This window comes from Ranitomeya imitator, chromosome 6, assembly GCF_032444005.1.
Source record: "Ranitomeya imitator isolate aRanImi1 chromosome 6, aRanImi1.pri, whole genome shotgun sequence".
Classification (NCBI taxonomy): domain Eukaryota; kingdom Metazoa; phylum Chordata; class Amphibia; order Anura; family Dendrobatidae; genus Ranitomeya; species Ranitomeya imitator.
This window is the reverse complement of record NC_091287.1, coordinates 570,657,390-570,677,898: the sequence shown is the minus strand read 5'-3', so window position 1 is coordinate 570,677,898 and position 20,509 is coordinate 570,657,390. Positions and strand designations below refer to the sequence as shown.

The 20,509-nt window shown below is 51.3% G+C and overlaps 1 protein-coding gene across 3 annotated transcripts in view; it reads right to left on the bottom strand.

The window, feature by feature from the left end:
* Nucleotides 1-2,304: 2,304 nt before the first annotated feature.
* Nucleotides 2,305-20,509, bottom strand: part of PARP10 (poly(ADP-ribose) polymerase family member 10) — a 110,430-nt gene continuing 92,225 nt past the window's right edge. For all 3 annotated transcript variants that reach the window (XM_069732102.1, XM_069732103.1, XM_069732104.1), the window contains exons 6-10: nt 10,657-10,869; nt 10,459-10,573; nt 4,777-5,675; nt 4,442-4,613; nt 2,305-2,912 (exon numbers count right to left, since the gene is read on the bottom strand). In XM_069732102.1, coding sequence (XP_069588203.1) covers nt 2,599-2,912; nt 4,442-4,613; nt 4,777-5,675; nt 10,459-10,573; nt 10,657-10,869 — 1,713 coding nt within the window. In that variant the 3' untranslated portion in view covers nt 2,305-2,598. The remainder of the gene's footprint in view (nt 2,913-4,441; nt 4,614-4,776; nt 5,676-10,458; nt 10,574-10,656; nt 10,870-20,509) is intronic.

Below are 20,509 nucleotides of genomic sequence, written 5' to 3'. Positions count from 1 at the left end.
GCAGTCATCCAAGCAAAAGGTGGCTACTTTGAAGAACCTAGAATATAAGACATATTTTCAGTTGTTTCACACTTTTTTGTTAAGTATATAATTCCACATGTGGTAATTCATAGTTTTGATGCCTTCAGTGTAAATGTACAATTTTAATAGTCATGAAAATACAGAAAAATCTTTAAATGAGAAGGTGTGTCCAAACTTTTGGTCTGTACTGTATATCACTCCACTCTCTCGTCTCCTTTCCTACCTATCTTTCCCCTCCCTCTTTGATAGTTCAAGGTTTATCTCTTTAGAGCGAGTTATAGCTGTTTTGACTTAAAGTATCGAAGTCTCTTTTCCCCTTTTACACTAATTCAAACATGTCTAAAATAAAGACAGTTGTTTACTGTTATTATAAATGCTAATAGCTCTTACTAATGTCAGAGCATATCTCTGTTCATTGTTATTGCATTTAAACTTTTCAATAAAAAGAACACTGAAAGAAAGATAAGCCTGTGGAGGAAGCAACACCCAAGAGGAACAAGGGGAAGGCCCAAGAGAATGACACCCAGGAGAGACAAGGAACAGGCTATGAAGGAGGAGGCTGACAACACCCAGGAGAAACAAGGGGAGGGCCGAAGAGGAGAACACCTGGGATATGCAATGAAAAAGGTGCTGTTGAGAATGACAAAAACAAGAAAGAACAAAGGGAGGGCTGAAGAGAATGACACCCAGGAGAGACAAGGAACAGGCTACGAAGGAGGAGGCCGACAACACCCAGGAGAAACAAGGGGAGGGCCGAAGAGGATAACACCCAGGAGAGACAAGGAACAGGCTACGAAGGAGGAGGCCGACAACACCCAGGAGAAACAAGGGGAGGGCCGAAGAGGATAACACCCAGGAGAGACAAGGAACAGGCTACGAAGGAGGAGGCCGACAACACCCAGGAGAAACAAGGGGAGGGCCGAAGAGGAGAACACCTGGGATATGCAATTTAAAAGGTGCTGATGAGAATGACAAAAACAAGAAAGAACAAAGGGAGGGCTGAAGAGAATGACACCCAGGAGAGACAAGGAACAGGCTACGAAGGAGGAGGCCGACAACACCCAGGAGAAACAAGGGGAGGGCCGAAGAGGATAACACCCAGGAGAGACAAGGAACAGGCTACGAAGGAGGAGGCCGACAACACCCAGGAGAAACAAGGGGAGGGCCGAAGAGGATAACACCCAGGAGAGACAAGGAACAGGCTACGAAGGAGGAGGCCGACAACACCCAGGAGAAACAAGGGGAGGGCCGAAGAGGAGAACACCTGGGATATGCAATTTAAAAGGTGCTGATGAGAATGACAAAAACAAGAAAGAACAAAGGGAGGGCTGAAGAGAATGACACCCAGGAGAGACAAGGAACAGGCTACGAAGGAGGAGGCCGATAACACCCAGGAGAAACAAGGGGAGGGCCCAAGAGGATAACACCCAGGAGAGACAAGGAACAGGCTACGAAGGAGGAGGCTGAAAACACCCAGGAGGAACAAGGGGAGGGCCGAAGAGAATAACACCTGGGATATGCAATGAAAAAGGTGCTGATGAGAATGACAAACAAGAAAGAACAAAGGGAGGGCTGAAGAGAATGACACCCAGGAGAGACAAGGAACAGGCTACGAAGGAGGAGGCCGACAACACCCAGGAGAAACAAGGGGAGGGCCCAAGAGGATAACACCCAGGAGAGACAAGGAACAGGCTACGAAGGAGGAGGCTGACAACACCCAGGAGGAACAAGGGGAGGGCCGAAGAGGATAACACCTGGGATATGCAATGAAAAAGGTGCTGATGAGAATGACAAACAAGAAAGAACAAAGGGAGGGCTGAAGAGAATGACACCCAGGAGAGACAAGGAACAGGCTACGAAGGAGGAGGCTGACAACACCCAGGAGGAACAAGAGGAAGGCTGAAGAGGATGACATGAAAGAGACATAAGAGGAAGGCTAAGGAGGATGACGCCCAGGAAAGACAGGGGAAGGCTGCAGAGGAGAAGGACGACAACACCAGAAAAGTCAGAGAAGGCTGAAGAGGAGAAGGAAGACACTGATGAGGGACAAGGGTAAGGCTGCAGGGAATGACAATGAGGATACTAGGAGGGATGAGGAAGGCTACTGAGGAGAATGATAGACAGGAGATGAAAATGGAAGGCTAAGAAGGAGGACCTGTAGGAGAGGTAAGTGAAAAACTGCACTGGAGAAAATCCAAGGATGGACAAGATGGAAGTGGAGGAGGAGAAGCAGAAATCCCAAGAATGACACAAGGGTGATGATGATTCTGGGCGTTGTAACAATTTCATTGCAATTTTCAGCTTTATTTTATATGCGCAAACACTGATTGAATGGTTGGCCTTTATTGTTGGCGTGTCATTGACATCTCAGGAGCCTGTAAATGCAAAAGATTTAGAGTCATAATCTCAACATAATCTCTCTTGAGGACATTTCCAGCTGGCATCATGAAGTGATCCTCCCGTTGGCTTGATCCTGGATTCGCGGCCAGTTCGTCAGTCGTTGATCCCGTCCCGATTCTTCGCTATATGTAATTACAAGTGTTGTCTCCGACTGTTGAAGTGGTGCTTCTGTTCAGCCTATTTCATGTTGTCTCTCTTATTACAGCATGTAATAAGGTATTTTGGATATGCTTGTGTATCATTAAATATGACAAAGATGGAGGGGTTCTCAAGATTGTCCACTAAGCTGTCATACCGCTGGGGAACATCACCAACTGTACCTGGCTTTATAGGAGGTGTTTTCATGTCTTCTCTACCCACAGTAAACTCTCCAGTCAATACCTGGGCAACCAAAATGTACTTGTTGCCACTACTGGACGGGGTTGAATATCTCTCTCTCGCAGATATTGTAGCCTCCACAGCAAAATACACACCATGCCCGTATTGAGTGGCTGATGGGAGAGAAAGAAGAATTAGAACTGAAAGGAAGACTGAAGGAAGATAGGAACAAGATGAGGGTGGTCCACAGATTAAATCAGCGTAGTGAAGAGAGCATGACCCAACTGAGAAAAAGAGGGAGACCCAACGACAGAGGGCGGGCAACTCGACGGAAACTAGGAGGGCGGGCGACTCGACGGAAACTAGGAGGGCGGGCGACTAGACGGAAACTAGGAGGGCGGGCGACTCGACGGGAACTAGGAGGGCGGGCGACTCGACGGAAACTAGGAGGGCGGGCGACTCGACGGGAACTAGGAGGGCGGGCGACTCGACGGAAACTAGGAGGGCGGGCGACTCGACGGAAACTAGGAGGGCGGGCGACTCGACGGAAACTAGGAGGGCGGGCGACTCGACGGAAACTAGGAGGGCGGGCGACTCGACGGAAACTAGGAGGGCGGGCGACTCGACGGAAACTAGGAGGGCAGGCGACTCGACGGAAACTAGGAGGGCGGGCGACTCGACGGAAACTAGGAGGGCGGGCGACTCGACGGAAACTAGGAGGGCGGGCGACTCGACGGAAACTAGGAGGGCGGGCGACTCGACGGAAACTAGGAGGGCGGGCGACTCGACGGAAACTAGGAGGGCGGGCGACTCGGCCGAGATTAGGAGGGCGGGCGACTCGGCCGAGATTAGGAGGGCGACTCGGCCGAGATTAGGAGGGCGACTCGGCCGAGATTAGGAGGGCGACTCGGCCGAGATTAGGAGGGCGACTCGGCCGAGATTAGGAGGGCGACTCGGCCGAGATTAGGAGGGCGACTCGGCCGAGATTAGGAGGGCGACTCGGCCGAGATTAGGAGGGCGACTCGGCCGAGATTAGGAGGGCGACTCGGCCGAGATTAGGAGGGCGACTCGGCCGAGATTAGGAGGGCGACTCGGCCGAGATTAGGAGGGCGACTCGGCCGAGATTAGGAGGGCGACTCGGCCGAGATTAGGAGGGCGACTCGGCCGAGATTAGGAGGGCGACTCGGCCGAGATTAGGAGGGCGACTCGGCCGAGATTAGGAGGGCGACTCGGCCGAGATTAGGAGGGCGACTCGGCCGAGATTAGGAGGGCGACTCGGCCGTGATTAGGAGAATGACACGGCGGAGATTAGGAGGGCGACACGGTGGAGATTAGGAGAGCGGCACGGCGGAGATTAGGAGGGTGACACGGCGGAGATTAGGAGTGCGACACGGCGGAGATTAGGAGGATGACAGTGGAGATTAGGAGGATGACAGTGGAGATTAGGAGGGTGACAGTGGAGATTAGGAGGGTGACAGTGGAGATTAGGATGGTGAAATGCTGAAGATTAGGAGGGTGACACAGTGGAGATTAGGGTGCAGACATGCTGGATATTAGGAGGATGAGATGGTGGAGATTAGGGAGGGGACATGCTGGAGATTAGTAGGTTAACATGGGGAGATTATGGAGGGGACATGCTGGAGATTAGGAAGATGTCACATACAGGAGCAGGAGTATCATGTTTTTACCAGATAGTTCTTACCGTTTTTTCCACAGAAGCTGCGATTAAATCCATGGTGACAGATCTCCTTGGCACCGTTTTCTGTGGTCCCGTGGTAAAGTGTGCGCTCGATGGGGGTCTTGGGGCAATGCACCATGCTTGCCTTTTTCAGCTGGTATTGCTTATAGAGCAATCCATTTTGCACCTTTTGCACCTAAAGAAGCAGATACTTGTGAGTGGTGGTGGGCAAATGGTGTCTAATCACTTGCCCTTTTACAGGAGACCAGGGGGCATCCGTAACCTTTAGAAGCCATGTTTTGTCCCATTAAATTCTGTATAGTATGCTACATCAAGGCACACGAGTGGCAAATAATTACCTGGAGGACCTGAGTGACAGCTCTCTGTCCCTTTAGTGTGCCAAGGAACTGGTGGACAATGCTGTTATATTCCTCTGACGTCTCCAACACCGGAATCAGATTTACTGACTGCTGCCGGTCTAAAGTCATAAGCCCAGACCTGCTTTCTCCATGGAGGACACCCAGGATCTGGGAGAGTTCTTTCTGGCTCTTTAGGGGGTTTTGTAGGAATCCTTGTATCTGTATCTGTCCTTCGTATTCGCTGATTGTCACCTTGTGTTTCTTCTCCAGAGCAGAGAATATTTCTGTTTTATACTGGAAATCGTCTACTCCATCCAGAGTCAGGGTGCACAGTTTTCCTGACACTGCCTTCCTAATGGCTGCACATGCCACCACTAAACTGGTCTCATCCCCCGCTAGTATTTTTATTTCAGCAGTGTCCCAAGCTTTTATAATCTCATCTCCAGAAATCTCATTAACGTCTGCTTGACCAGGAGATGTCTCATCATAAGCCCACGAGTTTTGCAAAGACATTTCTAGAGCTCTCTGTAAAGGTTCTTCTGCCTCCACCAAGACTTGTTCTCGAAGAGAAAGTTGTAGTGCCGTCTGCAGTGCCTCTTCCTCATCCTCCATGGCTGTGTCTAGGGTGTCCATGGACATCTGTATGGCTAGTAGCAGCTGAGCCTCTTCATCCAGTTGTCTGTCTTGAAATTCATCTCTGGACATTTTGCACACCTGGTGCAGCTCTTCATCCTCCGTTTCGGAGGAGACTTCATCTTGGCCTTTAGCAGAGGTGTCTGTATATATGTCTAGGTCTTCCTCTTGTTTAATGTTCCACTCGCTGGTCATGGCTGGAATTTCTTCTTTATCTTCTTCACTCTGTGGATTCTTCAGAAGAGAAGCAAACGCCTTTATATCGTCTGGGGGTGAAGGAAATTGTGAAAAAAAAAAATCAATGGAAGAATTCTTGTGTCAGTGAAGAGATTAATCAAGCTCCTGAGAATACAAGGAACCCAATGTAGGACTGGATGGACATATGTACTAGAGTGCATAATCATAGGACAACAATGAGATTTAGAGAACAGTAGCTCTGAAGAAGGGCTCCTGTAGACCGGTGGTCATCCGGACCTGTACTATGCGATTTATCATTGAACAGCATACAGAAAGCAGACTAACCCATCTTAAGCCTCTTTCACACTTCCGTTTTTACAATTTGCACAAGATCCATCAAAATATTGAAAAGACGGATCCTGTGCAGATTGTAAAAAATGGGTGCACTGGGTCTGTGTTTTTGACGGACCCGTCGAGGCTATGTGCACCTGTTGTGTATGCATCTTCGCAGCGGTTTTCCTCTGCGAAAACGCATACACAACACAACCCATGTTAAAAATAAAAAAAATACAAAATCGTGTTATTCTTACCTCCGGCGTCACCCACAGCCTTCCCAATGCTCATGACGCTCACGATGCTCCCATTCCCAGTAATGCCTTGCAAAATGACCCGATGACGAAGCAGTCTCGCGAGAGCGCTACGTCATCTGGGGTCATTGCCGCGATGCATTTCTGGGAACGGGAGCATCACGAGCATCGGGAAGGCTGCGAGGGATGCCGGAAGGTGAGAATATCAAGATTTTTATTTTTTTTTTAACATATCTTTTTACTATTGATGCTGCATAGACAGGATCTGAAGTTGAAGTTGAGGACCAAAAGATATCTGGAGTTGGAGGAGGAAAGGGAGGACCAAACAGAGGAGAGACTGGAAGTGGAGGAGAGTCTGGAAGTGGAGGAGAGGACAGAGAGGAGAGTGTGGAAGTGGAGGAGAGGACAGAGTGGAGAGACTAGAAGTGGCGGAGAGGACACAGAGGAGTGTCATGGTTAGGACATGGTTCATGTCCTGTTCTCTCAGGGTTAATTTTCCTGGCCTCCCTTTAGATCTGGGTTGGGTATTTATACTCACTCCAGACTAGGATTCCCTGTCAGCTATATGTTCGATTTGTCTGTGTGCCTGACCGCTGGAGTGTTGCTCGGTTTGCAATTGTGTTTCTTGCTCTCTGTGCGTTACTTTGCTTCTTTGTTCTTTTAGATTTCTGACCTTTGGCTTCTCTTCTGACAATCCCGTTTCTCCCCTTTGTTTACCTCATGATCTCCTGGCTCTGATCTTAGCTTGTCTGACTATTCTCCTGTGTGTGTCGTCTGCTCTGCACCCCGGCGTCTGACTCCGTCCCTGACCACGTCCCACTCTGTCACATGGTTCAGGTCCTGTTTTGTTACCTGGTTACTAACCCGCATTTTGCTCAGCTCCCTTGCTGCTGTGTGCAGCTCTCCCTGCAGCAGTATTACCCGGGAGCCGTGACAGGAGAGTCTGGAAGTGGAAGAGAGGACAGAGAGGAGAGTCTGGAGGTGCAGGAGAGGACAGAGAGGAGTCTGGAGGTGCAGGAGAGGACAGAGAGGAGTCTGGAGGTGCAGGAGAGGACAGAGAGGAGTCTGGAGGTGCAGGAGAGGACAGAGAGGAGTCTGGAGGTGCAGAAGCAGAGAGAGAGGAATCTGGAGGTGCAGGAAAGCAGAGAGAGAGGAATCTGGAGGTGCAGGAAAGCAGAGAGAGGAGTCTAGAAATGGAGGATAGAAAAGGGAAGAGCCTGGAGTTGGGAGGACAGAGAGGACTCTGGGAGTGTAGGGGAGGAGAAGGCAGCGAGGAGTCTGGAGGTGCAGGAGAGGACAGAGGAGTCTGCAATTGGAGGAGAATAGAGAGCAGAGAAGTGAGTTGGTGGAGTGCAGGTAAGGACAGAGGAGTCTAGAGGTGGAGGAGAGGACAGAGGAGTCTGGAAGTGGAGGAGAATAGAGAGCAGAGAAGTGAGTTGGTGGAGTGCAGGTAAGGACAGAGGAGTCTAGAGGTGGAGGAGAGGACAGAGGAGTCTGGAAGTGGAGGAGAATAGAGAGCAGAGAAGTGAGTTGGTGGAGTGCAGGTAAGGACAGAGGAGTCTAGAGGTGGAGAAGAGGACAGAGGAGTCTGGAAGTGGAGGAGAATAGAGAGCAGAGAAATGAGGAGGTGGAGTGCAGGGAAGAACAGAGAGGAGTCTGGAGGTTAAAGGGAACCTGTCACTACGTTTTTTCAGTATGAGATAAAAATACCGTTAAATAGGGCCTGAGCTGTGCTTTACAATAGGGTATTTTTTGTCCCCTGATTCCCCACCTATGCTGCCGAAATACCTTACAAATGTCACCGTTTTCGCCTGTCAATCACGCTGGTCTGGTCAAAAGGGCGTGGTGACATCGCTGTTTCTCCCCCACATCTTGCTTATCTTCCCGTTGGTGGCGTAGTGCTTCTCGCATGCGCAAGTGCCGAATGCACTGCGCAGCTGTAGAAAAAGAGCGCGATCTGCGCTATTCAGCGGTTTATCGGTGGGCGTGGCCATCTTCCTGAGGCCACGCGTGCGCAGATGGAGTGCTCTGCTTCCCGGAGCTTCAGGAAAATGGCCGCGGGATGCCGCGCGTGCGCAGATGGAGATCGCGGCGGCGATTTTCTTGAAGCAGAGTTCGCAGCTCAGGCCCTATTTAACGGTATTTTTATCTCATACTGAAAAAACGGAGTGACAGGTTCCCTTTAAAGAGAGGATATAGAGGAGTCTAGATGTGCAGGAGAGGAGAGAGAGAGAGAGGAGTCTGGAGGTGCAGAAGTGGACAGAGAGGAGACTGGAGATGAAGGAGATTAGAGAGGACTTTGGAGGTGTAGGAGAGGACAGAGAGGAACCTGGAGGTGTAGGAGGAGAGGAAAGAGAGGTGTCTGGAGATGGATGATAGAAAAGGGAAGAGCCTGGAGTTGAGAGGACTCTGGGGGTGCTGGGGAGGAGAAGGCAGAGGAGTCTGCAAGTGGAGGAGAAGAGAGAGCAGAGGAGTGAGGAGGAGGCGTGCAGGCAAGGACAGAGAGGAGTCTAGAGGTGGAGGAGAGAATGTTACAGAGGAGTCTTGAAGTCCAGGAGAGAACAGAGAGGAGTCTAGAGGTGCAGTAGAGGACAGAGAGGAGTCTAGAGGTGCATGAGAGGACAGAGAGGAGTCTAGAGGTGCAGAAGCGGACATAGAGGAGTCTGGAGGTGAAGAAGCGGAAAGAGAGGAGTCTGGAGGTGAAGAAGCAGATAGAGAGAAGTTTGGAGGTACAGGAGAGGACAGAGAGAAGTCTTGGATGTGCAGGAGAGGATGGAACAGAGGAGTCTGGAAGTCCAGCAGAAGACAGAGAAGTGACTGGAGATGAAGTAGAGGAGAGGACAGAGAGATGTCTGAAGTGGAGGAGAGGAGTCTGGAGGTGCAGGAGAGGGCAGAAAGTAGTCTGGGGGTGCAGGAGAGGATGGAACAGAGGAATCTGGAAGACCAAGAGAGGACAGAGAAGAGTGTGGAGGTGCAAGAGAGGAGAGAGAGAGGATTCTGGAGATGGAGGATAGAAAAGGGAAGAGCCTGGAGTTGGGAGGACAGAGATGACTCTGGGGGTGCAGGGGAGGAGAAGGCAGAGAGGAGTCTGGAGGTGCAGGAGAGGACAGAGGAGTCTGCAAGTGGAGGAGAATAGAGAGCAGAGAAGTGAGGCGGTGGAGTGCAGGTAAGGACAGAGCAGTCTAGAGGTGAAGGAGAGGACACAGGAGTCTGGAAGTGGCGTAGAGGACAGAGAGGAGTCTGCAGGAGGAGGAGAGGACAGAGAAGTCTGGGGGTGCAGGTGAGGATAGGGCAGAGGAGTCTGGAGGTGCAGAAGTGGACAGAGAAGTCTGGTGGTGCAGAAGCGGACAGAGAGGAGTCTGGAAGTGCAGAAGCAGACAGAGGAGTCTGAAGGTGCAGGAGAGGACAGAGGGGAGTCTGGAGGTTGCAGAAGCGGACAGAGAGGAGTCTGAAAGTGCAGAAGCGGACAGGGGAGTCTGGAGGTGCAGAAGCGGACAGAGAGGAGTCTGAAGGTGCAGAAGCGGACAGAGAGGAGTCTGAAGGTGCAGGAGAGGACAGAGGAGACGAGATGAAGGAGATTACAAAGAGGAGTTTGGAGGTGCAGGAGAGGACAGAGGGGAGTCTGGAGATGCAAGGGATGGGTGAGGGTACAGGAGGAGAGAGGACCCTGCCCGCGAAGGCTCACAATCTACAAGGGATGGGTGAGAATACAGGAGGAGAGAGGACCCTGCCCGCGAAGGCTCACAATCTACAAAGGATGGGTGAGGATACAGGAGGAGAGAGGACCCTGCCCGCGAAGGCTCACAATCTACAAGGGATGGGTGAGGATACAGGAGGAGAGAGGACCCTGCCCGCGAGGGCTCACAATCTACAAGGGATGGGTGAGAATACAGGAGGAGAGAGGACCCTGCCCGCGAAGGCTCACAACCTACAAGGGATGGGTGAGGATACAGGAGGAGAGAGGACCCTGCCCGCGAGGGCTCACAATCTACAAGGGATGGGTGAGGATACAGGAGGAGTGAGGACCCTGCCCGCGAAGGCTCACAATCTACAAGGGATGGGTGGGGATACAGGAGGAGAGAGGACCCTGCCCGCGAGGGCTCACAATCTTCAAGGGATGGGTGAGAATACAGGAGGAGAGGGGACCCTGCCCGCGAAGGCTCACAATCTACAAGGGATGGCTGAGGATACAGGAGAAGGGAGGACCCTGCCCACGAGGGCTCACAGTCTACAAGTTGGAAGATTTCTTAAAAGCTTTTCTTAGCATATGTAATGTGTCGCTCACCTAAGTCTGCAGCACATTGCTGTCGCACGTCTGCCGCCTCTGACAACTCTTCAGCCATTAAGGACTGGATAGTAGAAGTGTCAGGGATGTGAACAAAGCTCCAGGGATCCGCAGACTACAGAAGACCAGAGAGGTTGTATGTTAGAAGGCGACTTTCCATTCCTGGTGATATAGAAGGGTCAGTGCTGAAGACTTTACCTTACAGCCTGTGACTTTCCAACTGAGCTGAGATGTGTCGATGATGCACTGGTTTTGGTGTTCTGTCTCCAACACTACCCTCTGACCCTCATCTTCTAGTAGAAACAGTGACACCCCCGGAAACTGCAAAGTCACCATACGATATGACACAGAGGACAGGATGTGCCGGAGAAGTTCCACTGCTGTCTTGCAAGAGACTGCATCTCCTGTCACCTAAAAAAAATGGAAGAGATAAGGAGTCCAAGGCAGCAAGTCATCAGTCACAAGAGGAGGCAGCAAGAAGTCAATCACCACGAGAGGAGGCAGCGAGAAGCCAGTCACCATGCGAGAAGCCAGTCACCATGCGAAGAGGCAGCAAGACCGGGCGGGACATCAATCACAACGAAAGGAGGCAGCAAGATGTCAATTATCACAAGAGGAGGAAGCGAGACTTCACTATCTATGACAAGAGGCAGTAAGTCATCAGTCACCACAACAGGAGGCATTGAGAAGTCAGTCACCATGAGAAGAGGCAGCAAGATGTCAATTGTCATGAGAGAAGGCAGTGAGACATCAGTCACCACAAAAGGAGGCAGAAAGAAGTCAATCACCATAAGAGGAGGCAGTGAGACATCACTAACTACGAGAAGAGCCAGCCAGAAGTCAGTCACCACAAGAGGAAGCAGCAAGATGTCAATTACTATAAGAGGAGGCAGCGGTACATCAGTCACCACTAAAGGAGGCAGCAAGATGTCAACTACCATGAGAGAAGACAGCAAGAGATCAGTTACCAGTAGTGATGAGCGTGTGTGCTCGTTACTGGGTTTTCCAAGCAAGCTCGGGTGATCTCCGAGTATTATGGGCGTGCTCGTAGATTATGTTTGTGTCATTGCAGCTGCATGATTTGCGGCTGCTAGACAACCTGAACACATGCAGGGATTGCCTGTTTGTTAGGAAATCCCCACATGTGTTCAGGCTGTCTAGAAACCACAAATCATACAGCTGCGGCGATACAAACATAATCTATGAGCACACCCAAAATACTCGGAGATCACCCGAGCATGCTCGGAAATCTCGAGTAACGAGTATATTCGCTCATCACTAGTTACCACGAAAGGAGGCAGCTAAATGTCAATTACAAGAGGAAGCAGCGAGAGGTCACTAACTATGAGAAGAGACAGCGAGAAGTCAATTACCACAAGGTGAGGCATTGAGACATTAGTCACATAAGAGAAGAACGCAAGATGTCAATTACCACGAGAGGAGGCAGCGAGACGTCACTAACAACTAGAAGAGGCATCAAGACGTTAGCACCACAAGAGGAGGCAGTGAAATGTCAGTCACCAAGAGAGGAGGTAGCGAGAAGTCAGTCACCAAGAGAGGAGGCAGCTAGATGTCAGTCACCAAGAGAGGAGGCAGCTAGATGTCAGTCACCAAGAGAAGAGGCAATGAGTCATCATTCACAAAGAGAGGAGGCAGCTAGAGGTCAGTCACCAAGAGAGGAGGCAGCTAGAGGTCAGTCACCAAGAGAGGAGGCAGCTAGAGGTCAGTCACCAAGAGAGGAGGCAGCTAGATGTCAGTCACCAAGAGAAGAGGCAATGAGTCATCATTCACAAAGAGAGGAGGCAGCTAGAGGTCAGTCACCACAAGAGGAGGTAGCGAGAAGTCAGTCACCAAGAGAAGAGGCAAAGATTCATCAGTCACCAAGAGAGGAGGCAGCTTCATGTCAATCACCACAAGAGGAGGCAGCAAGACATCACTCACCATAAGAGAAGAAAGCAAGATATCAGGCACCACAAGAGGAGGCAGTGAGATGTAAGTGAACACTAGAAGAGGCAGCGAGACATCAATCACCATAAGAGGAGGTAATCAGACATTGTCACCAGAAAAAGTGGCGGCGAGACATCAATCGCCAAAAGAGGAGGCAACGAGACATCAGTCACCAGAAAAGTAGGTAGCGAGATATCAGTCACCACAAGAGGAGGCAGCGAGACAACAGTCTCCACGAGAGCAGGCAAAGAGATGTTAATCACCATTAGAGAAAGTGGCAAGACATGAGAGTAGGCAGCGAGACGTCAGTCACATTGAGAAGAGGTAGTAAAATGTTAGTCGTGACAAGAGACAACGAGACATCAGTCACCACAAGAGGAGGCAACGAGATGGCAATTACCCCGAGACGAAGCAGTGAGACAGTTTGTGATGGACCGAGAGCCCAAAGAGGTGGATAAATCAGAGCAGATTGCCAATACCTATGAGGCCAATCATAAACCGGAGGTGCGGAAGCCGGTCATCGTCAGCGGAAAAGGGGGTAAGCCATCGACCAACATCCCTGCCACTGCCAGCCGATCCTCCGGAGGCTTTGTCCCCTTTGTCAACGCAAGGCCTACATCTGATCCCCACAAGATGTTATTTCTGCAGTCGGACTGGACACCTCAGCGCCACTTGTCTGGACAAGCAGAAACAGAGCCTCCCACGCCCAGGGCCTAATGAGGCAGTTCTTTTTGAGAGTGGGCCGATTGGAAGGCCCTGTGAAAATTTGCAGTCTGTCACTGTCTCATTATAGGCCTCAAGGACACCAGGGCCGAACAAACCCTCATCTGACCCGAACTGGTGACTCCTGAAGAGATTATCCAAGGGAAAACCCTGACTGTCACCGGGATTGGGGGCATCCGCTTTTCCTTGCCAATGGCCCGGGTTTTTATAGATCAGGGTGCTGGGAGTGGGGTAAAGGAAGTGGGGGGGTCCAAAAACCTACCCACAAACGTTTTGTTGGGAACTGATTTGGGGAGGATGTTTGCGTATTAATTCCCTGACAGCCCTCCCCGATCTGTTACTGATGGTAATGTTCATGCTAATGATGTGAATGCTTTATCTGATAATGATGTATCTGGAGGTACAGGAGGGCTCAGCCATGTCACGCTGTGGGGCGATATTGCTGAGGACCCCTAACAGGAGCAAGCGTCAGTGCTAAGGGGGATGGGGAGAAGCACGGGAACCATGAAGCCGGTTACAACTGACCAGTGTCACAAAGGAAGATAACCAGGCTGATGGTAGCTGCCCCATAATTAGCACTGCTCCTGAAGTAATAGAGGAGGATGGGGAGATAGTACCCATAGTCGGGCAGGCTGAAGGGACTGTTATTCCCCGGGGAGACTGCCTATATAGCCGCGGTCACCCGCAGTCAGAGTGCTCAGAACACAAGAACCGCCCTGCCTTCTGGACCCTCCTCAGCCAGAGGAATAACGGAATGAATGACAGACCCAGAGCAGGTCAAAGAGGGTCCCCGTGAGCCCACCTCCGAGACTGATAAGGAGAGGGTATTCTGGGAGCAAGGGAGGATGTACCGGGAGACGGATCCCTGTATACTTCAACAGGAGTGGTTAAGGGAGAGACAGCTGGTCTTACCCTACCAATTTAGGGATGAGTTGTTACAGATTGCCCAGGAGATTCCCCTCACTGGACATTCGGGGGGTCAGCAAAACTAAGGCCCGGCTGTCTCAACACTTCTATTGGCCCAAAATGGGGACAGATGTGACAAACTTCTGTCTCTCATGTATCACTTGTCAAAGAGTGGGAAGGTCAGGGCCTGCTTCCAAAGCTCCCCTGACCTCTTTGTCAGTGAGAGGAGCCTTTCCAGAGGATTGCTGTGGACATTGTGGGACCACTGGCCGTCCCCAGCAGCTCTAGAAAGCATTTCATCCTTACTGTAGTAGACTATATCCGGTATCCGGAGGCAGTGGCTCGGTCCTCAATTAGGGCGGATAAGGTGGCGGATGCCCTGTTGGCCATCTTTTCTTGAGTAGGATTTCCAGGGAGATGCTTACTGACCAGGGGACTCAATTCATGCCTCGCCTAATGGAGGCTCTCTGTAAGAAAATGCAGATGGGGCATCTGGGATCGAGCACTTATCATCCCCAAACCAATGGTTTGTGTGAGCGCTTCAACGGTACCCTCAATCAGATGCTAAAAATGCAGGCTGAGTTCCAGGGATGCGACTGGGAGCGGTACTTCTCACACCTGCTATTTGCTTACCGAGAGGTTCCGCAGGCCTTGACAAGGTTCTCCCCCTTCGAGCTCCTGCATGGCAGGCGAGTCCGTGGACCCCTTGGGTTTGGTAAGGAAATCCTGGGAAGAAGAGCAGAGCCCTCAAGGAGTATCCATAGTGGAGTATGTCATGTGCTTCCGTAACAGGATGCAGACCTTGATGCAGTTGGCGAATGACAACAAGGCTAAGGACCAGGCTGACCAGAAGCATTGGTATGACCAGAACGCCCGACAACGGACCATCAGGTGGGTCAGAAGGTGTGGGTGCTGGTCCCTGTACCAAAAAATGTCATACGCCAACAGCTCATCCCAGTCACCTACGTGGTCACTTTTGACCAAGGTTGGGGTAGGCGAAAGGCCTTCCACGTTAATATAATGAAGGCTCATCAAGAACGTGGAGCCTGCGTCCTACCGGTCTGCAATCTGCCTGAGGACGGGGAGGAAGACCCCCTCCTGGACATGCTGGGCCATGCGAAGGCCGGCAGGTCCATAGAGGATGTGGATATAAGCGCCTTGCTATCCGCACACCAGCAGTCTCAGCTGTAAGCAACGCTAAAATCCTTCCTGGCCGTGTTTACCAACATGCCTGGAAGGACTGAGGTAGCGGTCCACAAAGTGGACATCGGGAATCATACCCCAATCCGAAAGACATCCTATCGAATCTTGGATGAGGTGCAGCACGTCATGCACCAGGAGATCGATGAGATGCTGAAGTTGGGGATGATTAAACGGTCTAAGAGCGCATGGGCCCCACCTCGGTAACGGCCTCCGATGCTCACCCAATTCCACACGTCGAGGAGCTGCTTGAGCGGTTAGCTAGCGCGAGCTATCTATCCATTATGGATCTGAGACGGGGATACTGGCAGATTCCCCTGAGCCCCTAGGCACAGGAGAAGAACGCTTTTATCACCCCCTTTGGACTGTATGAATCCATGGTCATGCTTTTTGGCATGAAGAATGCTCTTGCCACATTCCAGCGGATGGTCAACATCCTGCTCCAGGGACTGGAGAGGTACGCAGTGGCGTACCTGGATGACATTGCAGTCTTCAGTCCCACCTGGGAGGATCACCTCGAGCATCTGCGGCAGGTGCTCGGGCGCATTCACCAAACAGGCTTGACCATCAAGCTGGGAAAGTGCCAGATGGGCATGAGCGAGGTCCACTAGCTGGGGCACCCTGGTGCTCTTGGAGATGTGTAGTGGTTTAGCACGCAATGTCCTTTTGTACTATAAGATAAAGTAAAAGGGGTGGCCTAAAGGAGGGGGTACTCTGAAGCCAGAGCCTGGGAAAGTGGATGCTATCACGTCCTGGCCCACCCCCAGGACCAAGAAGCAGGTTATGTCCTTCTTGGGCACTGCAGGGTACTATAGGATCTTTGTACAACATTATAGTAGCCTTGTGAAGCCCTTGATGGACCTCACCAAGAGGAACCTACCCCATACAGTTGATTGGACAAATGACTCTGAGGTGGGCTTACGGGCTTTGAAGACTGCCCTGAGCAGCTCCCCTGTGCTAAAGGCGATCGACTGAAGTCGGCTGTTCTTAGTACAGACCAACGCCAGTGAGTTTGGACTCTGTGGTGTGCTTAGCCAGGTCGACTCGGGGAACCAAGAGCACCCAGTGTTGTACCTAAGCCGGAAGTTCCTGCCGAGGAAAGTGGCCTATTCCACTATAGAAATGGAGTGCCTGGCCATGGTATAGGCTCTGCAATACTTGCAGCCCTACTTGTACGGGCACAACTTAACAGTTGTGACCGACCACAACCCCCTGAGTTGGCTGCACACAGTGTCTGGTACCAACAGAAGGTTGCTACGCTGAAGCATTACCCTCCAGCAGTACGACTTTACCGTTCAACATAGAAAGGGCAGCGAGTATGGCAATGAAGACAAGTTATCCCGGCGAAGAGAACCCGCAGAGATGCGCATGGCGGAGTACCAAGAGGTCCTGCCTCCGTAGCACAGTTAAAAAGAAGGAGGTGTCAGGAAGATGTGAATTATTTTCCATTGTTGGGGGCGTGTCCTAGCTGGCCATGTGAGTGGAAGCAGGGAAGAGTGCTCCTGCTGCCAGAAGGACAAAAATCCTGCTTTAACCCCGATTTTCAGGTAAACTCACCTAAATCCGGCTGGCTGAAGGTCCGGAGAGTGCAGCGATGACCAGGAGGCGGCAGAAAGACGCTGGCACCAGCGATGCAGGAGCCGGCCAAGATGGTGCCGATGCTAGGGAGGACACCGAGAAGGAGAACGCCGCATGTCAGCGGCGCATGGAGGTGGCCGCAAAGCTGCAGCAGTATGCCAGAGTGGAGGCTGCTGAGGAGGCAGAACCAGGATCTGGAGCTGACCAGGAGGAGGAGGAAGCAAGCACAGCCGAGCAGCATGAGGTACAGAGGGGGAAGGAGAGAGGCAGCATGGCTGGGGCTAGTGGGGGACCTGAAGCCATATCACAGGGAGAGGAGCCAACTCTTAGAGATGTTATCACACTGATCTCTTCATGTCAGCAATCCCTGAACTCCTTGGCCCAGCAGATGCAGGAAGTTAAAGGGGACACGGCACAGATTAATGCGGCTCTGCAGAAAATGGACAAACGTATAGGAGTGGTGGAGGAGAGGGTGAGCACGGCAGAAGATCACATAGTTAAGCTACAAAAAGCTGAAAAGAAGTTCGCCCAAGCAATAGCCGAGCTCGCTGCCAAAAATGAGGATCTGGAAAATAGATCCAGAAGAAATAATATACGTATAGTGGGGCTGCCTGAAAAGACTGAGGGGAGAAATCCCACTGAGTTTGTGGAGAACTGGGTGCTGGAGAACATTGGGAGCACAGTGTTGACAAAAGTCTTTGCTGTTGAACGTGCTCATAGGGTCCCGCCGCAGCCCCCTGCCCCAGGAGCAAATCCCCGTACCATGCTTGCTAAAATACTGAACTACAGGGACAGAGACATTATCCTTAGAAAGGCTAGAGAGATGGAGGATCTGACGGCTGGAGGTCAAAAAAAAAAAAAAAAAAAATCGCCATTTATCCGGATTATTCCGCTGCGGTTCAGAAACAGCGGATGAAGTTTACTGGAGTCAAGCGGCGACTGAGGGAGCTGGGAGTGCAGTATTCAGTGATGTTTCCCACCAAGCTGAGACTGGTGGCTTTTAATAAGACACATTTCCTCCTGACACCGGAGGACGCTACCCAGTGGCTTCATACTCATGAGAAAAAACTTAAGGGAATGGGCGACTGACATTTCGGCGAGATCCAGTTGGGATTTGTTTTCTCTGTCGATGGAGGAGAGTTCTGCTCTCGTTAGCAATGGTTAAAGAGTTGAGCAACTGTTGGGGGTTTTGCTGGGCCATATTGAAGGAATGGCCGGAGGGGACAGTACCAACTACTAAGTACGGGGGAGGAGGGTTATGCTGGGTACTGTGAACTGGTTTGGTACTTTTTCTATATGTTAATATAAGTTGAAATGTTAAGATACAATAAAGTGAAAGTTGGGGGGGGAAATGTGATTGCTATGGCAGCGGGATGCGAATGGAGAGGGTTAAGTAAGGGAGAGTGTTCGCAGTGGGCAGTGGAGCCCCACTCTTGATGAGAGGAAGAATGCGTTATATAGGGGGGGTTGGGGGCGTGGCCAAGCGAGCGATGTGAGCGGACGTGCGACGGATCTCTCTCCCCGCACCGCTCCTAAATCCTCACCCTTGAAGGCGCCGCCGAGCGCCGAAAACTGGGCGAAGTTGCTCCGCAGGACCCCTGGGCACGGAGGAGAGTGCCGGAGGCAGCGAAAGGAGAAGAGCGGTAATGCCGCGCAAAAGACAGTCAGCGCCCGCGGCTGGCGCGAAAATCCAAGATGGCGCCGTGGCAGAGGAGGAGGCGGCCAGAGCCAGCACCGCATACCGCCGGAGGCTTGAGGTAATCGCCCGGCTGGAGCGGTTTGCTCGGACAGAGGAGGGGGTGCCCTGCTGCTGGGCCCTGAGGGGCCAGATGAGGAGGAAATCCCGCAGAGACAGGAGAGAGGAGGGGATGACACCCTCAGTGTGGTGGAGGAGCGGCTTTCTCCAGGGAAGAGGCAGGAGATGCAAGAGACAACTAACATGTCACCCACCGCCAGTCCAGTGCAGGCTAAGGACTCTGAGGGTGCGCAGCAATCAAACGTGGGGGAACCTACACTGCAGGACATTTTCTCAGTCGTTATACACTGCAAATCTGCCCTGGCTGCGCTGAACCTAAGGGTAGACGATTTAACAGTTGAAATGAAGTCCCTTAATTCTGCTATGCGTAAAGTGGAGAAAAGAGTGGAGGTGGTGGAGGAGCGCGTGGGCAGTGTGGAAGATCAGACAAATGAACTGTTGAAAAGAGAAAAGAGATACATTCAGCGCATTGCAGAACTGGAATTTAAAACAGATGACCTGGAAAATCGTTCCCGTAGGAACAATCTAAGAATAATTGGGGTGCCGGAGAAGGTGGAGGGGAATAATCCTACGGAATACATTGAGGCATGGCTCAAAAACTCGGTGGGAGGAGCAGACCTTACCAACCACTTTTCCGTGGAAAGGGCCCATAGAGTCCCCACCCGGCCCCTGCCGCCTGGATCCCCCCCTCGAGCTCTGCTGGCAAAAATTTTGGACTATCGGGACCGGGAAACCCTACTAAGGAAGGCCAGGATCAGTGACGGACTGAGCATAGACGGAAATCGGATCTCCATTTATCCGGACTACTCGGCATCGGTGCAGAAACTGAGAATGAGGTTCGGCGAGGTCAAGAGGCGGCTCCGAGACCTGGACCTAAAATATTCGACGTTATACCCGGCTAAGCTCAGGGTGGTGGCGCTGGACCGTGTTCATTTTTTCCAGAACCCGGAGGAGGCTATGCACTGGCTAGATACCAATACTAAGAAAATTGGCGTGGACCGGAGCCGATGAGACTGACGCTGAGACTTCGTCACTCATTTGTTTATACCCCCTGATGGTGATTTTTGAACTTGTCTTACAGAATGCACCCAAAAGTTTGAAATAGTGTGCTCGGCGGCGCAAAGAATATTTCATGTTGATAGCGGTGGGAGGGGGAGAGATGGACTGCAAGGGGCTCAGTTCTAGGTTGTATCAAGAGCTCTCAGTTCTCATACAGAGAAAGAAAGTTTGTACTAGTTGAATTCTATTGAGTTTTAGATGGGGAAGTTGGGAAAGGGGGATGGGAGGGGGGGGGGGGTGTCGGGGGAGACCTGAAGGAGACTGCTCTAACTCATTGTTTTTTCTCTAGAAAATGGGAGGGGACGTTAATATTATAAGCTGGAATGTTAGGGGGTTAGCGGACGCCACTAAGCGCGCGGCAATATTTCAGTATCTTCTGAAACAGAGGCCCTCGGTGATCTGCCTGCAAGAAACCCACCTAGTGGAGGAAAAAGTTGATATATTACAGAAACGGTGGGTGCGCAAGGCGTATCATTCGACGTTCTCTAGTTACGCGAGGGGAGTGTCAGTCTTAATTCACACTAATACCCCATTTGAGGAAGTTGAGGTTAAAATTGATACGGATGGTCAATACGTTTTGCTAGTGTGTAAAATCTTTGACTGTTTAATGTGCATAGTATCATTGTATATACCTCCGCCATACTCTGGAAGGAAGATCCAGGACATATTGGAGGCTATAAGAGGTTGGGATGGGATCCCCCTTCTGGTGGTGGGTGATGTAAACAATATAGCAAATGACCACTGGGACAAGAGTAACCACGCATCACAGCGCAGGGACGGTAATGACACTCCCTTTGGTAACTATCTCAGAGAAATTGGTTGGATTGATTTATGGAGGGTCCGCAATGCCAATACATATTCCTATTCCTGTTACTCGACTAC